We start from the raw sequence: 20,951 nt of genomic DNA, 5'->3' as shown, positions 1-20,951 counted from the left end.
TAAGTGTATTCTTCAGATCAACATTGCTCACACACTTCATTGCCCGGACCTTTTAATGGATTACTGCGCCACTTCTCTTCAATGGGACACATCACCTCTTACGTGGGACTATATTTCCGGGGCATTATTCGCCTCCGCAGCACGAGGGAGCGGAGTGCTGCGCGCGGCGCAGGGACCCGGAAGAAGAGGAGAAGCTCTGCCATGTAATTTCTACAAGCTGAGGACACATATCACTTAACGCCCCTTTAATTACCCCCGAGGGTAAAACCCGGGCCCGTTGCAGCGAGCGAGCGGTTAGCGCGAGATACGTCACGTTGTTGTTGCGTCGCGAGCGAATATTCCATATTAACCGCGTTTGTTAAGAACAGATCGACTTTTGACCAACAACAACAAAAAAAAACCCTCTCGCGTGCCGTAAACATGTGGCGCCGAGTACTTCTCTGTCCACTGCAGACATGGGTTTAAAAAAAAGTGTTTTGCAATAAATTGGGTTTGTTTTAAAGCTGCTCTCGGCACCAGATGTGGGAGAGTTTCGCTTCATAAAACACAACAGCGCCAGAGAGCGCGCGCTATTTCAACCCCTTTATGTGTTCCTCGGAGGAAAGCGGCATCCTAAATAACATCTCCTCTGCCTTTCATTTACTCCTAAACATAGACGCGATTTATTTAAAATCACTGTGTGATTTTAAAGAGTTTTTCTTCCTGCTTCTGAGAACAAAACAAAAAAAACGCAGACTGTGTGCGTGTCACACTTGACTCTTTCATTATTGTTTTTCTGACATGTTAATTTGCACTGAGAGACATTTTGTAAGTAATCTATCAGCAATCTGCGATTCTAGTCATCTTGAAGTGAGATAAGATTTTTTCTAATTCATCCCCAGACACATCTCAAAAAGAATGGATTAGTTCACATCTCTTTCAAGTGAGTATGAAAGCAGAAATAATTAAGATATTTCAAACTGGGCCGAGTTCACAAAGCGTCCTGAAGCTGAAAGTTCTTCCTAATTAGCCCGGTTAGGGGAAAGACATGTCGCTCCTTACTTTAGACCGCCGACAGTATGCTTTTTGTCAAAGAATAATTGTTCACGAAAATCCTTTTTAACGCTAAAACTAGACGAGAGAAGTCGAAGGCACTCAAGATGACTCACAAGGGCCGGCTCACAATCAGGACAACGAAGATGACAGACTTTTTTTAAAAGCATATTTTGATGTTGGGTGAGTTAATAAGGATCACACCAAAAATAAAAAATGGCGGTTTACTCAAAATATGCTTTTGAAAATGTATCAGCTTGACAAACTGCCATAAATACTGCACATGAATAAATGGTGTCTGATGTTTTGTTTTGTCAGCTGCAAAAAAATACCTCCTCTTGTCTTGAGAGTTGTAAAAATGTCGTATGAAGAAACTCATCGCCACAACGTTTAGTCCTAGTGGCAAGACGAGGAACTGCACTCCAAACCGAATACTCAAACCCACCCATCTTGTGTCCAACCTCGGTTAAATCACCCAAAACGAATTTGAGATATTATTTGATCCAGGCTGGTTCCAGTCTTCCTTGAATGGTGGTTGGATGTTGAAGCGTTGTGGGATTTGTTTTCCTCCTTTTCACATAACAGTTCAACCTGACTGCGATGTTCCCAGAACTTCCCACATGTTCCCCATTTGCAAACAAAATACCACGCTTCAAACCCGAGCTCAGCTGAAACGCTCCGCCGTCATCTGTGAGCATTTATTTTGAAATTACTGGTTTGACCGCTCAGCGTGCCACAGAGGAGATATAAGATGTATTTAGTGCCGCTACTTCGACTTTAACTTTGTTTGGCTGTTGTCTTTCTGTTGCTGTTTCTATTAGCTGTCCCTGCTCCCAAGTCACTGTGTATTTTTCTCTCTATCTTTCAGAAGAGAAAAAAAACCCTATTACTTCAGGAGGTGACCTTTTTTCTCATATGTGGCACATTCCATTTCTTGGCGACATGATGCTTCACGCAAAACAACAACTAAGACGTGAGCAGTAAAGGATCGCGCCTGTCCAGAGGTCAGAGGATTTTGACCTTCCGATATTGTTTTTACGATAATGCCGGCGGCGAGAAAAATGACAGGGGATTACAAATGGAGGCAGAGAGAGAGACGGGGAGGAGGAGCGAGGACAGATTGCCTCACAGTGTAGCGAGCTGTGAGCTTGAATGTCACCTCCACTATCATGCCGCCAGAAATAAATCTATTCAATTGTATTTTGGTGCATTCAGACTCCTCACGCAGAGACTCTGCCTGAGAGAACATACAGTAATATACAGCTTTTCCTTTTCCACATTCGTCTTTCTACATTTTCCACATTAGTCTGGAGAGAGATAAAGAATATTTGCGGTGAGGTCTTCAGCTCTCTGTGAGCTATGGTTCCCCACCTGTGTGTCTGCTCTACAGTGAAATCATGATCAGACGGGCGCGATGCATCAGTGTGTTTTGTATGTAGGTGGCATACAAACGCGTTGTGCAATCCACCAAGGAGCACTGTGGAGAAGCACAGCAGCCTGCTGCAGCTTGATAAGAGAGCTAAAAAAAACAAAACATTATTTAAATATGCAATATCACCCGGGGCTGTGAGACATTGACTAGCAAATGAAAAGAGAAAAGGGCCCGCCAGTGGCGTGACAACTGCCTCGCCACAGCTAACAGGCGTTAGTCCACGAAACCAGGGCTGCCATGCAAAACTCCATCATGGAGCCGGTGAGTCAGAGCGCACCTGATTATGCAAATGTGGCTGTCTGGAGATGTGAAGGGTGGGTACTGTAGTTCAGGTTGTCTGCTCAAACTGAAACCAAACCATGAGAATACATCTTTTTTTCCACACACTTTTTTTTTTTTTTTTCAAAGAAAGGTGTTTTCAAAGGTTCTTCATGAGACTAAGAGTTTCATTCAGAACCCATTTTATCACAAGTTACCCTTTTTTGGAAAAAAGAGTTTCTCATGGATTGTTAAAAGAGTGGGTGTTATAAGATCCTACAAACCCACACGCCCCAAAAACGCAAATTGTAAAATTATGATTGTTGAGGGATGCGCTGCACCACATCAGCCACAGCCCTTCAGACCTCACGAGGAACCCTGGGTGGGTTCTGGATGAAAACCTTGAAATATAAAAGGCTTCTTGGAAGAACCGACATGGGGGGTTCTTGATCAAACGCTTGTTATATAAAATTGTTCTCAGTAGAAACCTGGTGGGTTCTTGATAAAAAAAACCCTGGGGATTAAAAAGGGGTTCTTGGTGGTAACCCCTGGTGGGTTCTCAATGACGCCCCTAACATTTTAAAGAAGTTCTCCGTAGAAATCCCTTGGTGGGTTATTGATACAACCCTTTTGATGTAAAAGAAATGTTGGTAGAAACTCTCTAACAATTCTTGTTAGCACCCTTAGAAGAACCGAGAACCATCTGTGGACGTCCTATCCAGAATATTCTCAGATGGAGACCGTGGTGTCACGGTCTCCATCTGAGAATAAAGGGGGTTTGGAGTACAACTTTTCACAGATGGTTCTAGATATTTCTCTTTATGTTGCGTTCTGGGTAGAAGTCTCTGAAAGAGTATCAGGTGGAACCTTTAAAAACATCCAACTAGGAATCAAATAGGGTTCTCTTATGGGGATAAGCCATAGATAAGTTACCACCTGTGTCGGCTATGACCCAATCTACAAACCCTTTTTTTAATCTACAAACCCTTTCTTTAATCTACAAACCCTTTCCCCAATCTACAAACCCTTTCTTTAATCTACAAACCCTTTCCCCAATCTACAAACCCTTTCTTTAATCTACAAACCCTTTCTTTAATCTACAAACCCTTTCTTTAATCTACAAACCCTTTCCTCAATCTACAAACCCTTTCCTCAATCTACAAACCCTTTCCTCAATCTACAAACCCTTTCCCCAATCTACAAACCCTTTCCCCAATCTACAAACCCTTTCTTCAATCTACAAACCCTTTCTTCAATCTACAAACCCTTTCTTCAATCTACAAACCCTTTCTTCAAGCTACAACCCGTTCTCAGATTAAATACCAAACTGCAGGTGAAGCCCTACCTTGGTAAAGCAGAGCAAATCCCTGGGCCTGGTTGGTGCGATCTGAGTAGAAGTACAGGATGACATAGTCGCTTGTGACGTTCACCAGCTCCCTCGGCGGGCTGCGCCAGTCGAAGCGCGCCACCACCTGGTTGCTGTAGCCGTCCAGGAGCTCCACCATGTCCGTCTGGTCGGAGATCTCAAAGAAGGTGAAGTTGAAGAGGATGGCGTAGGCTCCCGGGACGTGGACGGTCCAGTAGCAAACGCGGCCGGCACCGTACTTGTCGGGGAAGTCGGGGGAGTAGATCACTCCGGACGGAGAGGAGTAGTTTCCACCGCAGGCCCCAACCCGAGCTGGAAGGAGGAGCACAAGGAAAGAGAGCTCGTCAGCGATGCTTTGGAGGCTTAGAAGCTGTTGAGCCTGATGATAACTTGGTTATCTTTGGCCTCACGAGTTCCCTGGTAACATGTCCCAGTGTGTTATGGCTGAATGGGGATGCATTTTGACACACCGGATTATCATCACAGCGCAAAAGGCAATAATTATGTAAAAAGTTGTATAGTATAATAAACAAGTGTTGATTTCCAGTCATTTGTAATCGTGGAAGGTTGTAGGTATGATAATAATAATGCAGATGTGTTTTTCAAGGGAACTAGTGGTTATTACCACAGATACAGATGCGATTGATTTTGCTTTTATTTCTTTGGAAAGCCTTCAATAAATTTGTCAGATTTCATACAAAATTAGCACAGATGAGAACGGATCGCAGCGGCACGAGTCAACACTCACTGTCGAAGATGATGACCCAGCCGTCTCCACCGCAGGGCTGGGTGTGGTCGCCGAAGCAAACGTGGTTACACTCCATGCTCGGCGACTCGCCGTGATCACGCTGGTCCACTTCGTTGCCACAGAAACAGGCGTATCCGGACTCCATGCCGGCGAGCTGCGGGGGGAAAAAACAAAAGGAGTTATGCAAATCGTCGCATCAGCAATTCAAAACAAACTTTGGGTAAGACGGACCACGATGCATTTCATTATAAACACATTTGCCGTGGTTGCCGGCCGATGAAAACAGTCCGAGAGACAAACTTTGTGAAAGAAACGAGGAGATTCAGGATGCTCTCTCTAGTAAACACATAATAAAACTAAACATGATTACATCACAAACTGTGCATCAAAATGAAATATGTTTGCAAATACACAACACAATCAAATAAAAGTGCTTTTATGGGCTGTTTGTCTCGTATTAGCTGGATGTGTGTTAACACTTAGTAAACAGGTCACGGCATGGAGCTCCTCTCTTTGAAATTAAAGCGCCGCGAGTCTAAAATGCCCTAATTGCTCTTTCTCTCATGATTACAAGATGCTGTGATCAGAGTCTGGAAAAAGCACGACCTCTCAGCTGATTAGGAGCCTTCTCTCAAACACACACACACACAGTGCAGAGAATAAACCTCACAGAAACAGCACCTATCCGCCGCTCGCGTCACCACTGTGAGCAAACCGCTCCTGAAAGCGCCGGAGCGGGGGGAATGCGAGACGTCAAAAAAGGAAACTTCGCACATCACGACCTCTGGCTGCTGGTTCTCAAAAGAGCTATTGTCCTCCTTTCAAAAAGGACAGCATTGTCCCGCATTCAGGCCCCGAAATGAATTCACACGACACACGAAGGTGCTGCATCCTTTCCCACTCTGCGTCTTTTGTCATGGAAAATCGAGAATTTATGGCGCTCCGAGACGTTATCAAGCTGCGCCCTTGTTGCATTATTCTGTCTGGTGAAGTAACGCCGACGTGAATACTTGTTGGCGGAAGCCAACAAGCGATGGATTGATGTCTAACTCCTCAGGCACGCGCGTTGTCGGGAAGTCACGTCCGAGGCGTTGGTGGTTCACGTGAGCAGTGAGGACGGTGGCGGTCCGAGGGCCGGCTGGCGATGCCAGTCTGCCGCCACATCCTGTAACATCTTCTGTGGCGCGAGGAGGGGACGCGGGGGGGGGGGGGGGGGGGTCCGTCATTATCTGACAATGCAGACGGAGTTGAACCGGATCTGCTGAGACAGAACACGGACACCTGGCACTGTTTAAAGCTGGGACAATGGGCACGCCAGATACAGAGATGAGAGGGGGGGAAACTGAAGAGGAAGTGCCCAGTGGGTTAATAACCGTTCATTTCCAGCTGTCAGCCTCGATTGCTGCGATGATTTGTCCTCCGCTGGTCGGTTTGAAACAGGACGTTTGACGGCTGAATAAAGAGAGTATAAACTGCACTTGGCACCATGGCGATAACTGTCAGGAAATTGCCAGTAAACGCAGACGATTTACATAAAAGCTCGACTATTGCCGGAGCCAGCTCGTGTTCATTTGAGACAAGTAACTGGGAACTGACTGCTGACTTGTTCTTCGTCCAATTAGGAGACACGTTCGAACTTTCCAGCATGTCCAGAGCGTCGGGACGAAGGAGTCAATAGTTTGCAATGTTTTGAACGTCTTCTCCGTCTGAAGCCGGCAGCTTTTATCCGAGTTAAGACACGACGCTGAACATCTCTTCGCTTGCAGGTTCCCATAGATTCCCACTGCGGGTTCAAATCTCACCTTGTACCTCTGCTTCCTGCAGAAGCTAATACAGTTCTGGATGGTGAGTTTGTTGGAGGTCTCGCTGGTGCCGGACAGGGTCGGCGGGTCACCGCTGTCTTTGAAGCAGCCCAAGTTGCCGGGCACTGTCGGGAGACAAGAGGAGGGTGAAGAATAACGTTAGTGACACGCCAACAACGTGGACGCAATCTGCACTCAGATGCGGGTTGTCAGCATTTCCCGCGTGAATTAAAGGGTGTTTATGTCATTTGGATTCTCATATGCAGGATTTCCCACATAGATTCATCAGAGGGGATGCAAGCATGTCTTTAACCCTCGTGAGCCTCGTGGTTATGGCGAAGCTTTGTGAGTTTGTGCCAGACACTTTGCCTCAGAGACCCCGCTCCCAAAGAACAAGCTGTGGTGACAAACTCAACAAGTATTCAGGGCCCTCTGAATGTTTCGGTGTGAATTTGGTCAACAATATGGCCCCAGAAGGAAAGAGGAAGAGGAGGAGGAGCAGGGTGAAGCGGACGTGGATGTTTGAGTCATAGAGAGAGAGAGAGAGAGAGAGAGAGAGAGAGAGAGAGAGAGAGAGAGAGAGAGAAAGAGAGAAAGAGAGAGAGAGAGAGAGAGAGAGAGAGAGAGAGAGAGAGAGAGAGAGAAAGAGAGAAAGAGAGAGAACTGGAATCTAGAAAATGTAAACTGTCAGATGTGAGAGCAAGTCACATCAGTTTAGGAACATAATGTTTTCTGTGTGTGTGTGTGTGTGTGTGTGTGTGTGTGTGTGTGTGTGTGTGTGTGTGTGTGTTGAGAGTTTGATGTGCCAATAAATGGAAGGAAAAAAGACGGCATTGGACAAATAGGAACATCTGGATGGAGGCCAACTCCAACACCTTCGGTCTTCATTAAAGCCTTAAGCCACGAGAACAGTGACATTAGGGCACAGGCAATAATAACTTTGTTGTAATAATAAAGTTTTACGATCTGGAATGCGTTCTGAGAGAAACTTTGTCCGAGCGTTCATAAAACATTAAAAAAGCAGCAACTACGTACTTCCACGTCTCAGGTTGACTTTTTTCTTTTTTTTAAATACCCGCTTTTGGTTTCGACAGCTGCCGAGCGCCGTCACATCAATAACTACCGAACATGAACATGTTTGTCGGGTGAGACCTGGGGGATGCGTGACACAAATAGGCCGACAATCTGAAATGGATCACAGACCATACCGACGGATGGGGACACCTTCTCAGATCCTATTTGTCCCTTAATCCGCTGTGTATTTATCGATAGACTATGCAATCCAGCGCAGTGATTTAACACTCCAAAGCCTTTACGCTCAAGGTCATAGCTCAGACGGTGCCAACCCAGCCTCCGGCGGCCTCCGGCCCTCTTGTGATTGGTTTATTATCGGGATTTTTTAAAACAGGCTTGCTCTCGATTCATTCCCATGTTTTGAGGTAAAACGGATTGGACAAACAGAAGTACGTTATTTTCACAGCAAGTACAAAAAGCTAATCTGGCCCACGGCTCTTCGGTCTAACTGGAATATGTGTCATCCGACCGTAGGGTACAAACATGCTCATTAGGGAAAGACAAGAGCGGCAAAAAAAGACAGAGTCCAAAATAGTTGACGCAAAAATCTGAAGCATGTGAGGTTACAAAACCGCCCGGTTCTTTTACCGAACTAAGTTATGAAGCAACTCTCACACGGGGCTCAAACAGACCGACGCTTCAGGTTTTTTAAACAGAACTTCTTGTCGAAATTTCTCCCAGCTTGAAATCAAATCACTGCAGAACAAAAATGGTCAAGTCCAACCGCGCTGCAGTGCCGTTCCTTCGCCCTGCGTATTTCCTGGGCGACTTTTGATCATAAGTTGGATGTTACGTGTCCATTTGTTTGCGACGACAGTCCTGCTTTTGTGGAAGTTACAAAGTCTGACAAACGAGCTGGAGGACGGTGAGAGACGCTGGTCCCCTGGTTGTGAACACCAAGACCGAGCGAGCGCCGTAACGTCTGCTCGGCGCCGTGTCGCCTCTCCTCAAACATTTGCACGCTGAACGCTGCTCGTCTTATGACAGCAAGTTCCACCGGCGAACAAATAGCTCCCCCAAGGTTTGTTTTGTTTGGCAGAAAGAAACAGAAAATCACTCAAATTGACATGCATGTCGGTATTACACTTGAGGAATATATTGGCAAGAAGAAAAAGGATTAGCATGCAATCTGAATATGCGTAACATCATTGTTGCAGCGCATCACTCAAAACCTCCTCCATGAACTGAAGTAACCTCGATGGAGACCACACATGTGAACCGTGTTTGGGGTGCCAGTTGTTAATGTTAACTTCTTCTGGCTGGCACCAAAGATCCTCTGCGTGCGCAACAGACGCTGCCGATTCTCGCTGTTTATGTAAGAATGAGGCACAAAAGGGCTTTTGGGAGAAAATGTCCGAGATTCCGCAAGAATGTCCACCACGGACCGTAACCGTGAGGGAGGGGTGAGGGGGAAGTGAAGAGAGAGAGAGAGAGAGAGAGAGAGAGAGGGCCGCTCTCCGAGCCTCACCCCCTCGCTCGCTGACCGGCGAGTGACCGGTGAGATTCTGGCTGCAGCTGCAACGATGGCTGCTGCAGTTTGACGAGCACTTGAAGACGATAAATCATCTGCAATATTGCTTTTGTACACAGCCACGAGCATGCCCAAGCTTTATAAATGGATTTAAAACGGTTGTTTGAATCATTTAACGACACTCCGCGGCGCACACTTGCAGAACTCAGGGCGGGATTATGTGCCGGCTTGAAGGCGAACATGACGGCAATACGAATCTTCACGTGTTCAGGGTGAGGCGGGACAGCGCTGACAGCGGTTTCTTTTCTATCCGCGACCCCAAGTATACACCGGATTATGCCAAGTGAAGTGTGCGGGGAGGGGAGACGAGAAGAGGGGAGAGATAAGCACCTGGTCGGGAACCGGCAACTTCTCTCCGAGCAAGGCAGGCGGCCAGGTACCACTGGAGCGTTTGGGGAAAAGCGGAGGAGAAAATGCCACCGCGGGGCTCAACCGGCCAGATTAAAGGCAGCAGCGCTCCCTTTTTCATGTTGCTTTGACAGGAAGATTGCAGGCCGCAGTCAGTGTATCGGTCTTTGTCCTCCCCTCGTCCCAGAGGCGGCGAAGCGCCGTCTGAGGAGCAGCAGGTGGTGGGATCGTATCACACCAGAGCGCCGCAGGTTTCTTCATTCCTTTTCTTTTCTCTTTTTTTTTTTACGCAACTGGAGACGGAGGCGGCGGCGGCCTCCGCCTGCACCGCACGTTCTCCCGGCACGCAGCGTTTATGGTGTGTTTAGATTTTGGCGTCACGTTGAAATGAAAACTCCAGAGCAAAGTGTTGTTGCTTCAGCACATCTGCTGTGCAGGCGCAACAAGTGCAAATATCTCCACGTACAATAAAATGAAAACAACACACAAACACGTCCAACACACTTCAAAGCCGCCGGTGGAATTCAGACTTTAACAAGCCAGAGGGGAGGAATGGAGGAAACACAAGGTGCACAAATGCTGCAGTCAGCCCGGACCAGGCCTCTGGAAACCTCAGGAGATCACAGCGGGAGGGGAGTGAGAGAGAAGAAAGAAAGAAAACAGACACAAGAGAAGTCAACACGGCTCGACTGCAGCCAGGTTCATCACAAACCTGGCAGCCTGCTGCCTTAGCTCGGGAGAGAGCGGTGGATTTGCCTTCCCACAATGCATCACGGGGGGCAACCGGCGAAACAACAAAGTTCATGGGTGTCTGACTCGTGGAGGGAAAATGAGACACCCCGACCCTGAACACATCAGAGACGGAGAACGAGAAAAGAAAAAAGAAGAGCACAGGGAGACGTAACCAACAGGGGCTTAAAGCAAACATAATTAGGGTTGTAAATGCATATGACATCTAGAGGGTAAAGAGCTCAAATAAAGCCAGGGAATAAATCAGAAAGGCATGGAGGTGGAGAGAGGGAGAGTCAGAGTAATGGACTTTAATACGTCTCTCTTTTCAAAATAGATTTGCTCTGAACAGCCAGACTCTGCTTGCTTGTATCCACCCGGCACAGCGGGCCACATATTTTCACTTAGAAGATGAGGTAAGAGGGAGCGAGTATGAAGCCTGAAGGAGCAACGAACCTTTAAAGTCTCGGCTTTATAATCACACTTGAAACACTGGAGGATTTCAGTCCAAAAGCTATTTTCACAGTTGGGCCCATAATCCTGTAATCTACAAGGGAAGCCGTGATGACACTGAACAAATGTAGATACGAGAGCCGGAGAGCTTGAAAACGCATTTAATAAAGCACCAGCATTAGGGCGGTGAATTAACATCGATTCCTTTGAAATGTGTCCGTAGCAGAGTGTCGAAAACCATCAAAAACAAAACAGATGGACAAAACACAACTTTATCCTTCTACGATCCTTAAAGTTTTCTACGGTATTGTCTCTGCACTCACACATAAAAATGTCATTTAAGAGAGGAAGATGAATATATTCAGGTTTTCAACTGATAGTCAAATGAAACGAGTTTCTGAAATAGATTAATTTAGGCCATGAGAAATTTGAAGGGGCATTTTTCCCTAAGTTGTTTATAGGAGTTTAGAGACAAAACTCTGAATTGAGATTATGATACAGGATTGCAAGATGCGGTCCAGGTTTCATATAAACTACATTCAGATTGCTGACGTCAAACTGCTGAGGAAAAACATACTCTATAAATCCTCACACAGAAAAATATACATTGACTTCAATGCAGCTGGCTGCTAGACTGTTACATCCTCTTTCAGAGTTTACATTTTCCTCCAACATCACACGCTTTGTCTTCTGACGGCAATGTGAACGCATTAATAGTTAAATGTTGTGTTTTACCCTGTAGACAGAGATCTCTTTCATGGATTGTTTTTCTCATCATTGATATCCCTTTTGACTAAAATGAATCCGCAGTAGAGACATCGATCTCTGAGAAGTACGACTGACAGAAGCGTGAGAGAGTTCAAACTGAATTTGTTTAAGGAAACACTGAAAAAATAAAAAAAAAACCTTAACATTCACCGTGGGCAAAATCATCCCCAAAGCAGCAGCGCCGCCGCTTCATTAACCTTCATTTACACTGTAAACAGAGACAACAAAAGAAAAAGTAATTAGCGCGCACGCATTCGAGAGGCGGCGTTGAAGCCGCGAGGTCGAACGAGGAGAAGCAGCACTTTGTGAGGCGCGGCACGAAAGGGCCCGATGACTTTTAAAACACACAGGTGTGTCGAAGCCTTGGAAAACCCTCCCACTGACCCATTACTGCACCGCCAGCAGGTTAACAAGTCACACACACACACACACACTGCACAGGAATGCTAAGTGCAACAAATCAAGGAAACCAACAACACTTATCACAGTCGGTGTTTATGTGATTTTTGCCCCCCACCTTCCTCCATCAAATTCGGCCTCTGTCATTGTGTCTCGGCTCCATTTATTACCCCTTTTACAGTGTATTCAATACATAAACAAATACAGCTGCTGCGTTTCATCCAGCCTGTGATTAGTGGAGTCGACTCCGCCGCCAGAAACACGAGAGAAACGGAAAAAGTATGCCACCGACTCCCCCAGGACGAGCATGTCTGGAAACTCGGTATTGTTTGTGAGGAGGTGGGAGTCGCTATTATGTGTTTCTGTCGGGGTTCATGCTTTGCTTTTCTATGGAGATCATAAATTATCCAGCCAGTAAACGGGAACAGTTTGCAGTTGGACAATAAGGAGCTTATTATTGGACAGAATGAGAGAAGTGTTTGTCTCCAGCAGAGAGAGAGAGAGAGAGAGAGAGAGAGAGAGAGAGAGAGAGAGAGAGAGAGAGAGAGAGAGAGAGGGAGGGAGACTTCACTGTTTCTTGTTGATTACGTGCATGTTTACTGTATCGGTATGTCCTTTTTTATGCAATTTCAATAATTCTGTGTGTGTGTGTGTGTGTGTGTGTGTGTGTGTGTGTTACAACATTGGGACGGAGGAGATCAATGCCCCAAGCCCGGGGCCCTAAGAGAGTGACTAACCATCTAATTAGAGGGAAGAGGGAAGAGCCGAAGCTGTAAATGAATAATTAGTGCCTCCTCAGAGACCGGGCCGAACAATGCGGGGAACAGATGAAAAATGGCCGCCACACTGCATCACTGACAAACCAAATAGTCTGTGTCCCGAGGAGTCCCATAGGAACTCGACGCCGAAGCGACTTGGGGATGAAAAGACGGGCAGACGCTCTGCAACCACCTCGGGCGTTAGACGCGCACGGCGGCGCTCTTCCATTCATCATCATTCACTTTCAAAGAGATCGACTTCCTGTTTGTCCGCTGTGGCAGGTTGTCCTCCTTATCTGAATGTCACCGGCGGTGGTGAAGTCCCCGCGACTGTGCAGAGAACAGTTTGGCCAGATACGGAGAGACACTTTATCAAGAGCCACAATGTTGGTCGATGGAAGTGTTTTAAACTCTTTCCAATAGCCGTCAGGTTGGCAGTGTATAAAAGTCTTTGAGAAAATGAGCCTTTTTGATGATTTCTTTTTATCTCAGTAAACATTGTAAACATGAGTCGATGGTCTCAATCGCTGGTTTTAAGTCTCATTCAATACAACAGGTTGTTAATTTTGTAAATTATGGTCCCTTTTGGAGTAAAATAGACTACACAGCAGGGTTTGCTTTAGGGCGGGGCTACAAGTTGATTGACGGGTCACTACTACAGCGTCGTCCGGGTTGGAAGCTGTCTTGTGTTTTGTCTTACAACTTTTGTACAGATTTTGTACAGTTTGTTTTCATTTCATGAAAGTTAATTACGACATCTTTGGTTGCCTTAAAGTGTTATTCAGGGTTTTCGGCTGTACTTTGAGTGCACAGCTCCAACTTCTTGTGTTACTTTCAAAAAAGTTAAGGTGGCAATGCCAAACAAAAAAATGTCGGAAATGCCGAATTCAAGGCTTCAGAGCGACAGTCCACAAACAAATGGGTGACATCAAGCTACCTGAATCTACTCACTATATACAGTCTGCGGTCAATCTAACACTGTGGTGCAGACAGTAACGTCCAATGATTCCTTGTCTTTCAACTCACGCCACCAGCAGACTTTGTCATTTTTCGTGAAATATCTAAAAAAAAATTGATGAATTGTCAAGATTATTGGAATACAAATACCCATCAGGACAAAAAACTGCTTTCGTGCTAAACTCTAGATGGCGAACATGTTGTAAACATGTTAGCATTGTCGTTTTGATCGTGCTAGCATTCTGGTGTTAGCACTTAGCTCTAAGAACAGCCTCACACAGCTGCGAACATGTAGGTTGTTTTATCGCAATGCAAAGACATTTTGAAACAAATAAGGCACACCGCACCTTGTGAGCCTGAATTAGACTAGCTTCACAAAATCCAATAATAAAATGACATTTATGGCACCTGCTCAGAGCAATGCAGGTCTGCATTTGGCTTTGAGCCCTCATTTCTGAGGGCTAAATCGGGTGAACCGCTATTCATCTACTCCGCTTTCCAAAGACGAGCACTAAACAATGACCATCCACTTGTTCTCATTAGCAAACATTCAACACAACAGGCTTGCCTCGTAATCAATACCTTTAATTCTCTAATGGCCCCGGCTAATTTAACCCCAGCCATGTTGAGAGAGGGAAGGAGCCAGAGAGATGCTGAGAGATTAAATCTACCTGTCGTCCTGTGGCTTGTTTTTGTGAGAGTTTCTACTCTGTAATTTCTGTCTTGAGAGTTTCCTCACATCACTGCAGGCAGGTATTTCCCCTAAGGGCAGGTGTGGGTGGAGCCACGAGCGGGTCAGAGGTCAGAGCAAAAATAACAACGAGTGTGTTCAAAGCTCCTCTCTGCCAAACAACGACATGCCTGATGGAGGTGAAAGGGGAACGTCGAACTGACACAAAAAGTTAGCGCACGTCAACCGCTAAAAACTGGTGCAAAATTTGCTAAATCTTAATTTTTTAGAGAAATCAAACTGGGGTCAAATCTGGTTTTTTTCCTGATTCGCTGCTCTCAATCTCTCTGAACATCTCTCCTGCTTCTCCAGTGTGTGAATGGTTAACAAGTCTAATTTAAGCAGAAAGCTAACTTCTATGTGGAAGAATGGGAACAATATGAAGACAAAAGCTTCTATTGTGTGAGTGCGCAGCTTTTAAGTTAAACCTCTGAATTTACTAATTAATTTGGTTGGAAGGAAATAATCTTTATTTACGAGCCTGGGGCGGTGTGGCTAATTTTGGACACCGGTTGCATGCGAGTGCACACAAATATTCTTTTCATTAGCTTTTTATGAACATAGTTTTATGGGGCAGCAACGTGATAAGCTCCTTTTTTTTCTGCTCTATTGGATCATCTGTTAGAAATCTGTCTTTGAGATTTAACAGGTCTCAAATTTTGCTGAGTCGTTTTAAACGTTCTTTTCCATTTATTTGAATAAATGAACAGAACAGTACGATGGCCTTGCCAAGACTTAACCATCAGCACAACACGACTGACCTCACGCCAACCGTTTTCCTCACCATTTTAACCTACAGCAGCGTCTTTTAAAGGCGAGGAACGGTTCACTTTGAAATGTCCTCACCTTGTAGGTCTAAATCTCTGGCCGGTTTTCACCCCGTAAGAAGGACAGAAACAAAGACACACACACACACACACACACACTCCTCTCGACTCAGTGATGCCTGAACCTGCCTCAGTACGCTGGCTGGGATGTGGTGAAAGCTGGTACGAGACCACCGAGGGGAAATATTCTGCCTCTGAAAGCAATGACAGTTGAGTGAGATACGTTCTGCAACAACAGGACCTGAAAGCATCCCTGGGTCGGGCAACCACAGCAGCCACGAGGGCAAAGCTGTGGTCCTTCAGCCTGTTTTCCAGACCACATCGTCTTGTATCGGCCTCTTGCTTATTTTGACTCCCAATTGTTCTCGTCTCAGGAAATCGTTTCCCTTTTCCCGCGTATTACGAAATCTTTTCAGATGCTTTCTCCTCCTTCCGTCAGACAAGTCGGTGCGGAGACAGGTACAGGGCGTCATCTTTTAGTAGCTCAATCTTTTCACATTTTAGCCTTGCATATTCCCTTGATGATTTGGCTGTGCTTCTGTCTGGTCTTGACACCCACTCAGACCTCTCCTTGTCTCCAAATCCTCTTTGCAAGTAATTTATTAAGAATAAATGCCAAAGATTTCACCCTGGACTTAAATCTGGTGTCTGTGGACTTCCATACGTCCAGTAAAGGTGGAAGGATTTCACTGGATAAGTGATAACTTTGATCAGCAGGTAGAAAGAAAACTCAGGGATCAGATTAGGATTCATCCTCTGGGGATCATGAATGATGTTTGTACCAAATTTCATGGCAATCAGTTTAAAAACCTAACTAGACATCCAAAATGTGAGCCTCATGGTGGCGCTGGAAGTCAGGGGATCAACTGATTTACAGTTTATCCAGAGAAATAATCCAGCCAATATGGAAAACAATATTAATTACAGCCTATTTTGGCAACAGTCGCGCTAACTGGTACATTTTAAGGTTTCTGTGTCAAGTGTTCATCCAAAAAATCTCCATACTGCAAAGAAGTGGTGGTATTTATTGTACTTCATAAACCTGTAAATTTAACAGCCGTGTGCTTGAGCAAAAAAAGATGGACATTTACAGCAATTGAGGCAGAGTGAAATAAAAAATAATATAAAAAAAAGACCTGTGAAAGAAAGACCCAAAAGGTTGAGCAAGAGCACCTTGGACCTGAATATCTGGTCCGATTCATTCAAGCTGGCGATCCTCTCAAGTGTCTCACAACTTCAAAGTGCCATTTAGCGGCTTCATAAATCTTTGTTAATGAAGACAATATCTCATCGCCGCATATTTTTCCTCAGCACTCACCAATTAAACCGTGGGCCAACGACATAAATAACTACTTTGTTCTAACGTCTTCAAGGTGTGGCTGGTTCGCTTGCCAGATGGATGTGGTGCCTCTGTCATTAAGAATATTGTTCCACGGTGACAGACGAGGTTAATCAGATGATCCCTTTATGGTTAAAATAAAGTGTAGCCTACTTTAAGTGAGGTATTCAAGCCATCAAGTCTCTTAAAACCTCAGGTGCCAACGCATTGATGGCTTTACAACAAAGAAAGACCGTACAGTACCACACAGTGGGTTATTGTCATTCTATTATTAATATAACATTATTAATATATTTTATCCAAATTCTGAGGGAAATGTTTATTTTTCAAGTCTGTCCTCATTATGTCTAAATCAGAGGTAGAATAGTACCACAACTAATGTGTGAAGATTACTGAAAGCTACTGTGCTGGATGTTTTAACTGGTTATGAAACTAATCATGATGACTCTATATGACCGATATAAGTCAACAAAAACATCAGCTACATCTACATAGTTATTCTTAACCCAGCGGGTCCGATTCCTCGCAAAATCAGACATTGTCATCATGCAGGTTCAGCAGAAACGTCTTGAGGGTTTTTTCAAAAGCGACTAAAGGAAACTTTCCAAGCAAGTAACATGTGCCTTTAAACCCTCAACAGCATAGGGATTATAGGAAGTAAGAAATCTCAGCATCTGGTCGGGTAAAAGTTAAGAAAAGAACTTTATTGCACCAGTGAGATGTTCCTGTTGTGATCTTGCAGGGTGCACATTTAAAGTAATAAGAAATGAGTTTTAGTGCGTTTCTAAGAGCCATTGTCCTATTAATGGAAAGCCTCACAGCTGCTGCGAGCCTCTCGACTGCAGGAAAAGACAGTGGAACAACAAGTTCTTCTTGGTTATACACTATGCTGTTCTGAGATGAGCTCCCGGCGTGCAGATCAAAGCGTCTTTGTCTGGATAAACGCTCGAGGCCTTCACCCGTACAGTTTCACTCTGTGTCAATCAAAGTCAGCCGAGGCACATTGTGAAGCGAACGCCCGTCAGCTTAAAGGAGCCACACCAAAACTGAATATCCTTCCAGTATGGAAGACACTCTGAGAAATGAAGTTCTCAACAGCAATTGTCAAGTTAACAATTATTGAGACCTCTGCAGATGTCACAACAGTTTGACGCACAGTTCAAGCTTTGCTCGACGTCGGTAACGAGGGTTTTCTTTACAATCTCAACTCGTCATCTTGTCAACCAGCAATGTGAATGGATCTTTCATCACAAGTGTGAATCCAATGCACTTTTTAAATTGAGCTAACTCTGGAGCAGTGGTTCTCAAGCTTTTTTCAGTGATGTACCCTCAGTCAAATCTTTTTTCAGCCAAATACGCCCTAATCGGTGCAAAGCATTTTTGGCCAAAAACAATAATAAGTACTTCTACACAGCGCTGTGCCGTCAGTGTTGGATTTATTAAGCTGTCAACAATTATTGTTTCATTTAACTGAATGCTTTCGCATTTACATTTCAGTGAGAAACTGTCAGTCTTGGTGGCAGGGCTTGTGATCATGCTCTTCTCCAGGCTCAGCTCCTCACCAGGGAGAAAACCCTCCACCTGAGGAAAGCAGGCGACATCTCCCTCTGCAGAAGAGCTTCTCCACAGCTCTGCTTTCTTCTGGCAGCCACCCACCTCGTCACACAAGTTTTACATGCTGGTGTCCTTGCTCTAAAGAGACACATTCAGTTCGCTGAACTCATCTGCCAGATAGCACAGCTTTGCACATCTGTCTGTGTCCTGGAACAAGGTGGCATCTTCTGGGGTACCACTGTTCTAGAGATTACCGGCCTCACCAACAAATCCTTCACACCACATAAAAATCCCTGCCTTACGGACCGAGGTTTGATGTCGATGACGCAGTAATGAACAGTTGAATTTCACACGAGAAGCGTCATGCCTCGCTGGGCATTCAGTGGCCTGGGAACGAGAAGGGCGTCAAAACCAGCGTCCACCGTGAAATTTCAATTTGTACTGTAGCCGATGTGCCTTGACGGCGCGCCTTTTTGAAGTGTTTCGATAACTCCACCACATGATAACTGCTGCCATAAGGGATTACTGGGATCAACGACCGCCTTAACCCACGCTATAATCCACCTCGTCCAACTATGTGTTTCTGGCCTCGTGTGACCTGCAGGGTGTGTCACCCTCACCAGGGTGGCATGACCCCAGATGACAGGGAGCCCAGCCGGATAACAGGCCGACCGCTGGCAGGCTACAGGTGCCTCAGCGAGCGGCCACCAACTACCAACCACGCAACATCAAACGTAAGCACAACAAAAAAAAAAAGGAAAAAAGTAGACAAAACGAAGGCCCAGACAAAACAAAAAGCCAGACAAAATGAAAACAAAGAGCGCTGTTGCCCTCTCTCTGGCACACTGCTGTGTTTTTCAGCCTTTTGTTGCCAGCCGCTGACTGAGAACACTGACACCGAGAGAGAGAGAGCGTCGGCATTCTCCCGCTCGGCAGCCGAATCTTTCACAACAGCGGCGGATTGAGAGCGCTGGAAGGTGAGGCACCACGAGGCGCTTGTCGTTTTCACAATAGATGAGAGCGAGCGCCTCGGGGTCCCTGCATGGAGAAACCGTCTCCACTGAGCGGGCATGTTTTCCCGACACTGGACCCTCCGGCTCACAGCAAACCTCCTTATCTTGCATGACGGGACGCTGGACTTTAATTGCCCCCCCCCCTCCCCACAGAAAGAGGAACGCTCATGTAGGACCTGCATTTGATACGGGCGAAGCGAGGATGAGTTACACATATGCACAGCACTGGATCCTTGACAAAAACAAGGCTGAACCAGCACATGGCAAACCCATCTGGAACAAAAGCTGGCCTAATTTCGCCAAAGATAAGGGACGAGCTCGATTCCTCGCGGAGACATTGTGGGCTGCTCTCCTCTCTCCACCCAAACCACAAAGGTTTGGGATATTGGCCTAGAAAAAAAATGAGCTAAATGGACAGTTGTCTGAAAAAGGTCAGTCAAACGTCTAATGGGATGCACACAAGCTCCCATGCCCATGAACACGCAAGCCATTCAAACAGCGGGCTTCAGGCAAGCATGTTGCTCAGACAGGAAGATGGTGGGATAGCTGGAGGGGTTGTGGCGGCTCTACCGACTGCACAGAAAACTCACAACGTCTCTCTGAGTCTCAGCGTTGCTCCTCCACGGCCTCATGCCAAAGTTCAAACATATGCTGCTGTCTTATCTTTGTGGCTTTAAGACGAGGCTTTTAACGGTTGCACTATAGCAAAACAATATATTGGAAATAAATGCAAGAGTAAAGAACATGAGGGGATTATTGCCTTGGAAATGTCAGCATGTTTGACAGATACTTTAAAAAAAAAAAGGCTCGCAGCAATTTGCTATATATCTGAACGTCTTCTGCAGGGATAACGATCTTTGGCATCAAAAACTGTGTCGGGTGGATCCACCTGAGTCGCCTTTCAACAGAAGCGGTTAAAAAGGTGCAGGGAATAGGATTAGAGCCAAGCAGCTCTTTGTAAATGTGTGCCAAACCGGTAGAGAAGACAGACGCAAACTCTCACACATGCAACAAGGAAATACTGGAGGTGGAGACAGAACATGCAACTATATCTACAAACAGGTAGATGCGCATCAGCACTCAAGTACTTTTTTTTTTCATAAAAACGTGTCAAAACAAGCTAAAAGCCAGAGAGGAAACACACACACACACAAAAACACACACACAGAGGCAGTGATTGACAGCTCAAATTAAAGCAAAGGCAGGCCCGGGCATGGCCGGAGGAGGGGTGACGGGAGGCAATTAGAGACATTTTTTAGATGCTAATAGCTGTGAACAAGCCAACAGTCTGTTAAAGATATTCTCGGCAAGCGAGCAGATGAGCATATGAAGTCGGCCGCTCCGCGTGACCACGCTCCGCTCCCAACGGCAGGTAAGGAAATTTCGGAGAGACCGAAAAAACAACCACGCAATGCCGAAGGCGGCCCCTTACTCTGGCACGTCGGGATGTCGCAGTATCTCCAGTAAATCCCGTCTTCGTGGTCCGCGATGTAGCACCACGGCTGAACGTCCCCGTCAGGATTCCTGTGGACACAGAGGGCGAGAAGTTAGTTACCCCAAAAAACAAATGTATTACTCTGCCTTGACCTTTGCAGTGCCCTTTCCTCTCGCCTGAGGAAAGGGATACAAAAATCCAGTGGCGATACATCAATAAATTCATAAATATTACCACTAATACCAGTGAATAATTGAATATTTCTGCAGCCGGGAGGCATGTTTCCATGTTTCAGGCGGAAATACATTCTTTGTAACACATGTCAACGTGTCACAGGAGTCGCAGGACGACTGTTTGCCGATTGGCTGCGTGGATTCACTGGCTGTATAAAACAAAAC

General features: G+C 45.7%; 1 protein-coding gene across 1 annotated transcript in view; it reads right to left on the bottom strand.

Annotated features, from left to right (window-relative positions):
- kremen1 (kringle containing transmembrane protein 1) overlaps nucleotides 1-20,951 on the bottom strand; it is a 42,016-nt gene that overhangs the window by 2,701 nt on the left and 18,364 nt on the right. The window contains exons 3-6 of the mRNA XM_068604959.1: nucleotides 20,551-20,642; nucleotides 6,639-6,763; nucleotides 4,837-4,990; nucleotides 4,068-4,400 (exon numbers count right to left, since the gene is read on the bottom strand). Of these exons, the coding sequence (XP_068461060.1) occupies nucleotides 4,068-4,400; nucleotides 4,837-4,990; nucleotides 6,639-6,763; nucleotides 20,551-20,642 (704 nt within the window). The remainder of the gene's footprint in view (nucleotides 1-4,067; nucleotides 4,401-4,836; nucleotides 4,991-6,638; nucleotides 6,764-20,550; nucleotides 20,643-20,951) is intronic.

The sequence above is a fragment of the Clinocottus analis genome, unplaced genomic scaffold, assembly GCF_023055335.1.
Source record: "Clinocottus analis isolate CAN_PGR_092001 unplaced genomic scaffold, fCliAna1.0.p SCAF_7, whole genome shotgun sequence".
In the NCBI taxonomy this organism is placed as follows: Eukaryota; Metazoa; Chordata; class Actinopteri; order Perciformes; family Cottidae; genus Clinocottus; species Clinocottus analis.
Note: the sequence above shows the minus strand (reverse complement) of the source record. Positions and strands in the feature narration are given on the sequence as shown.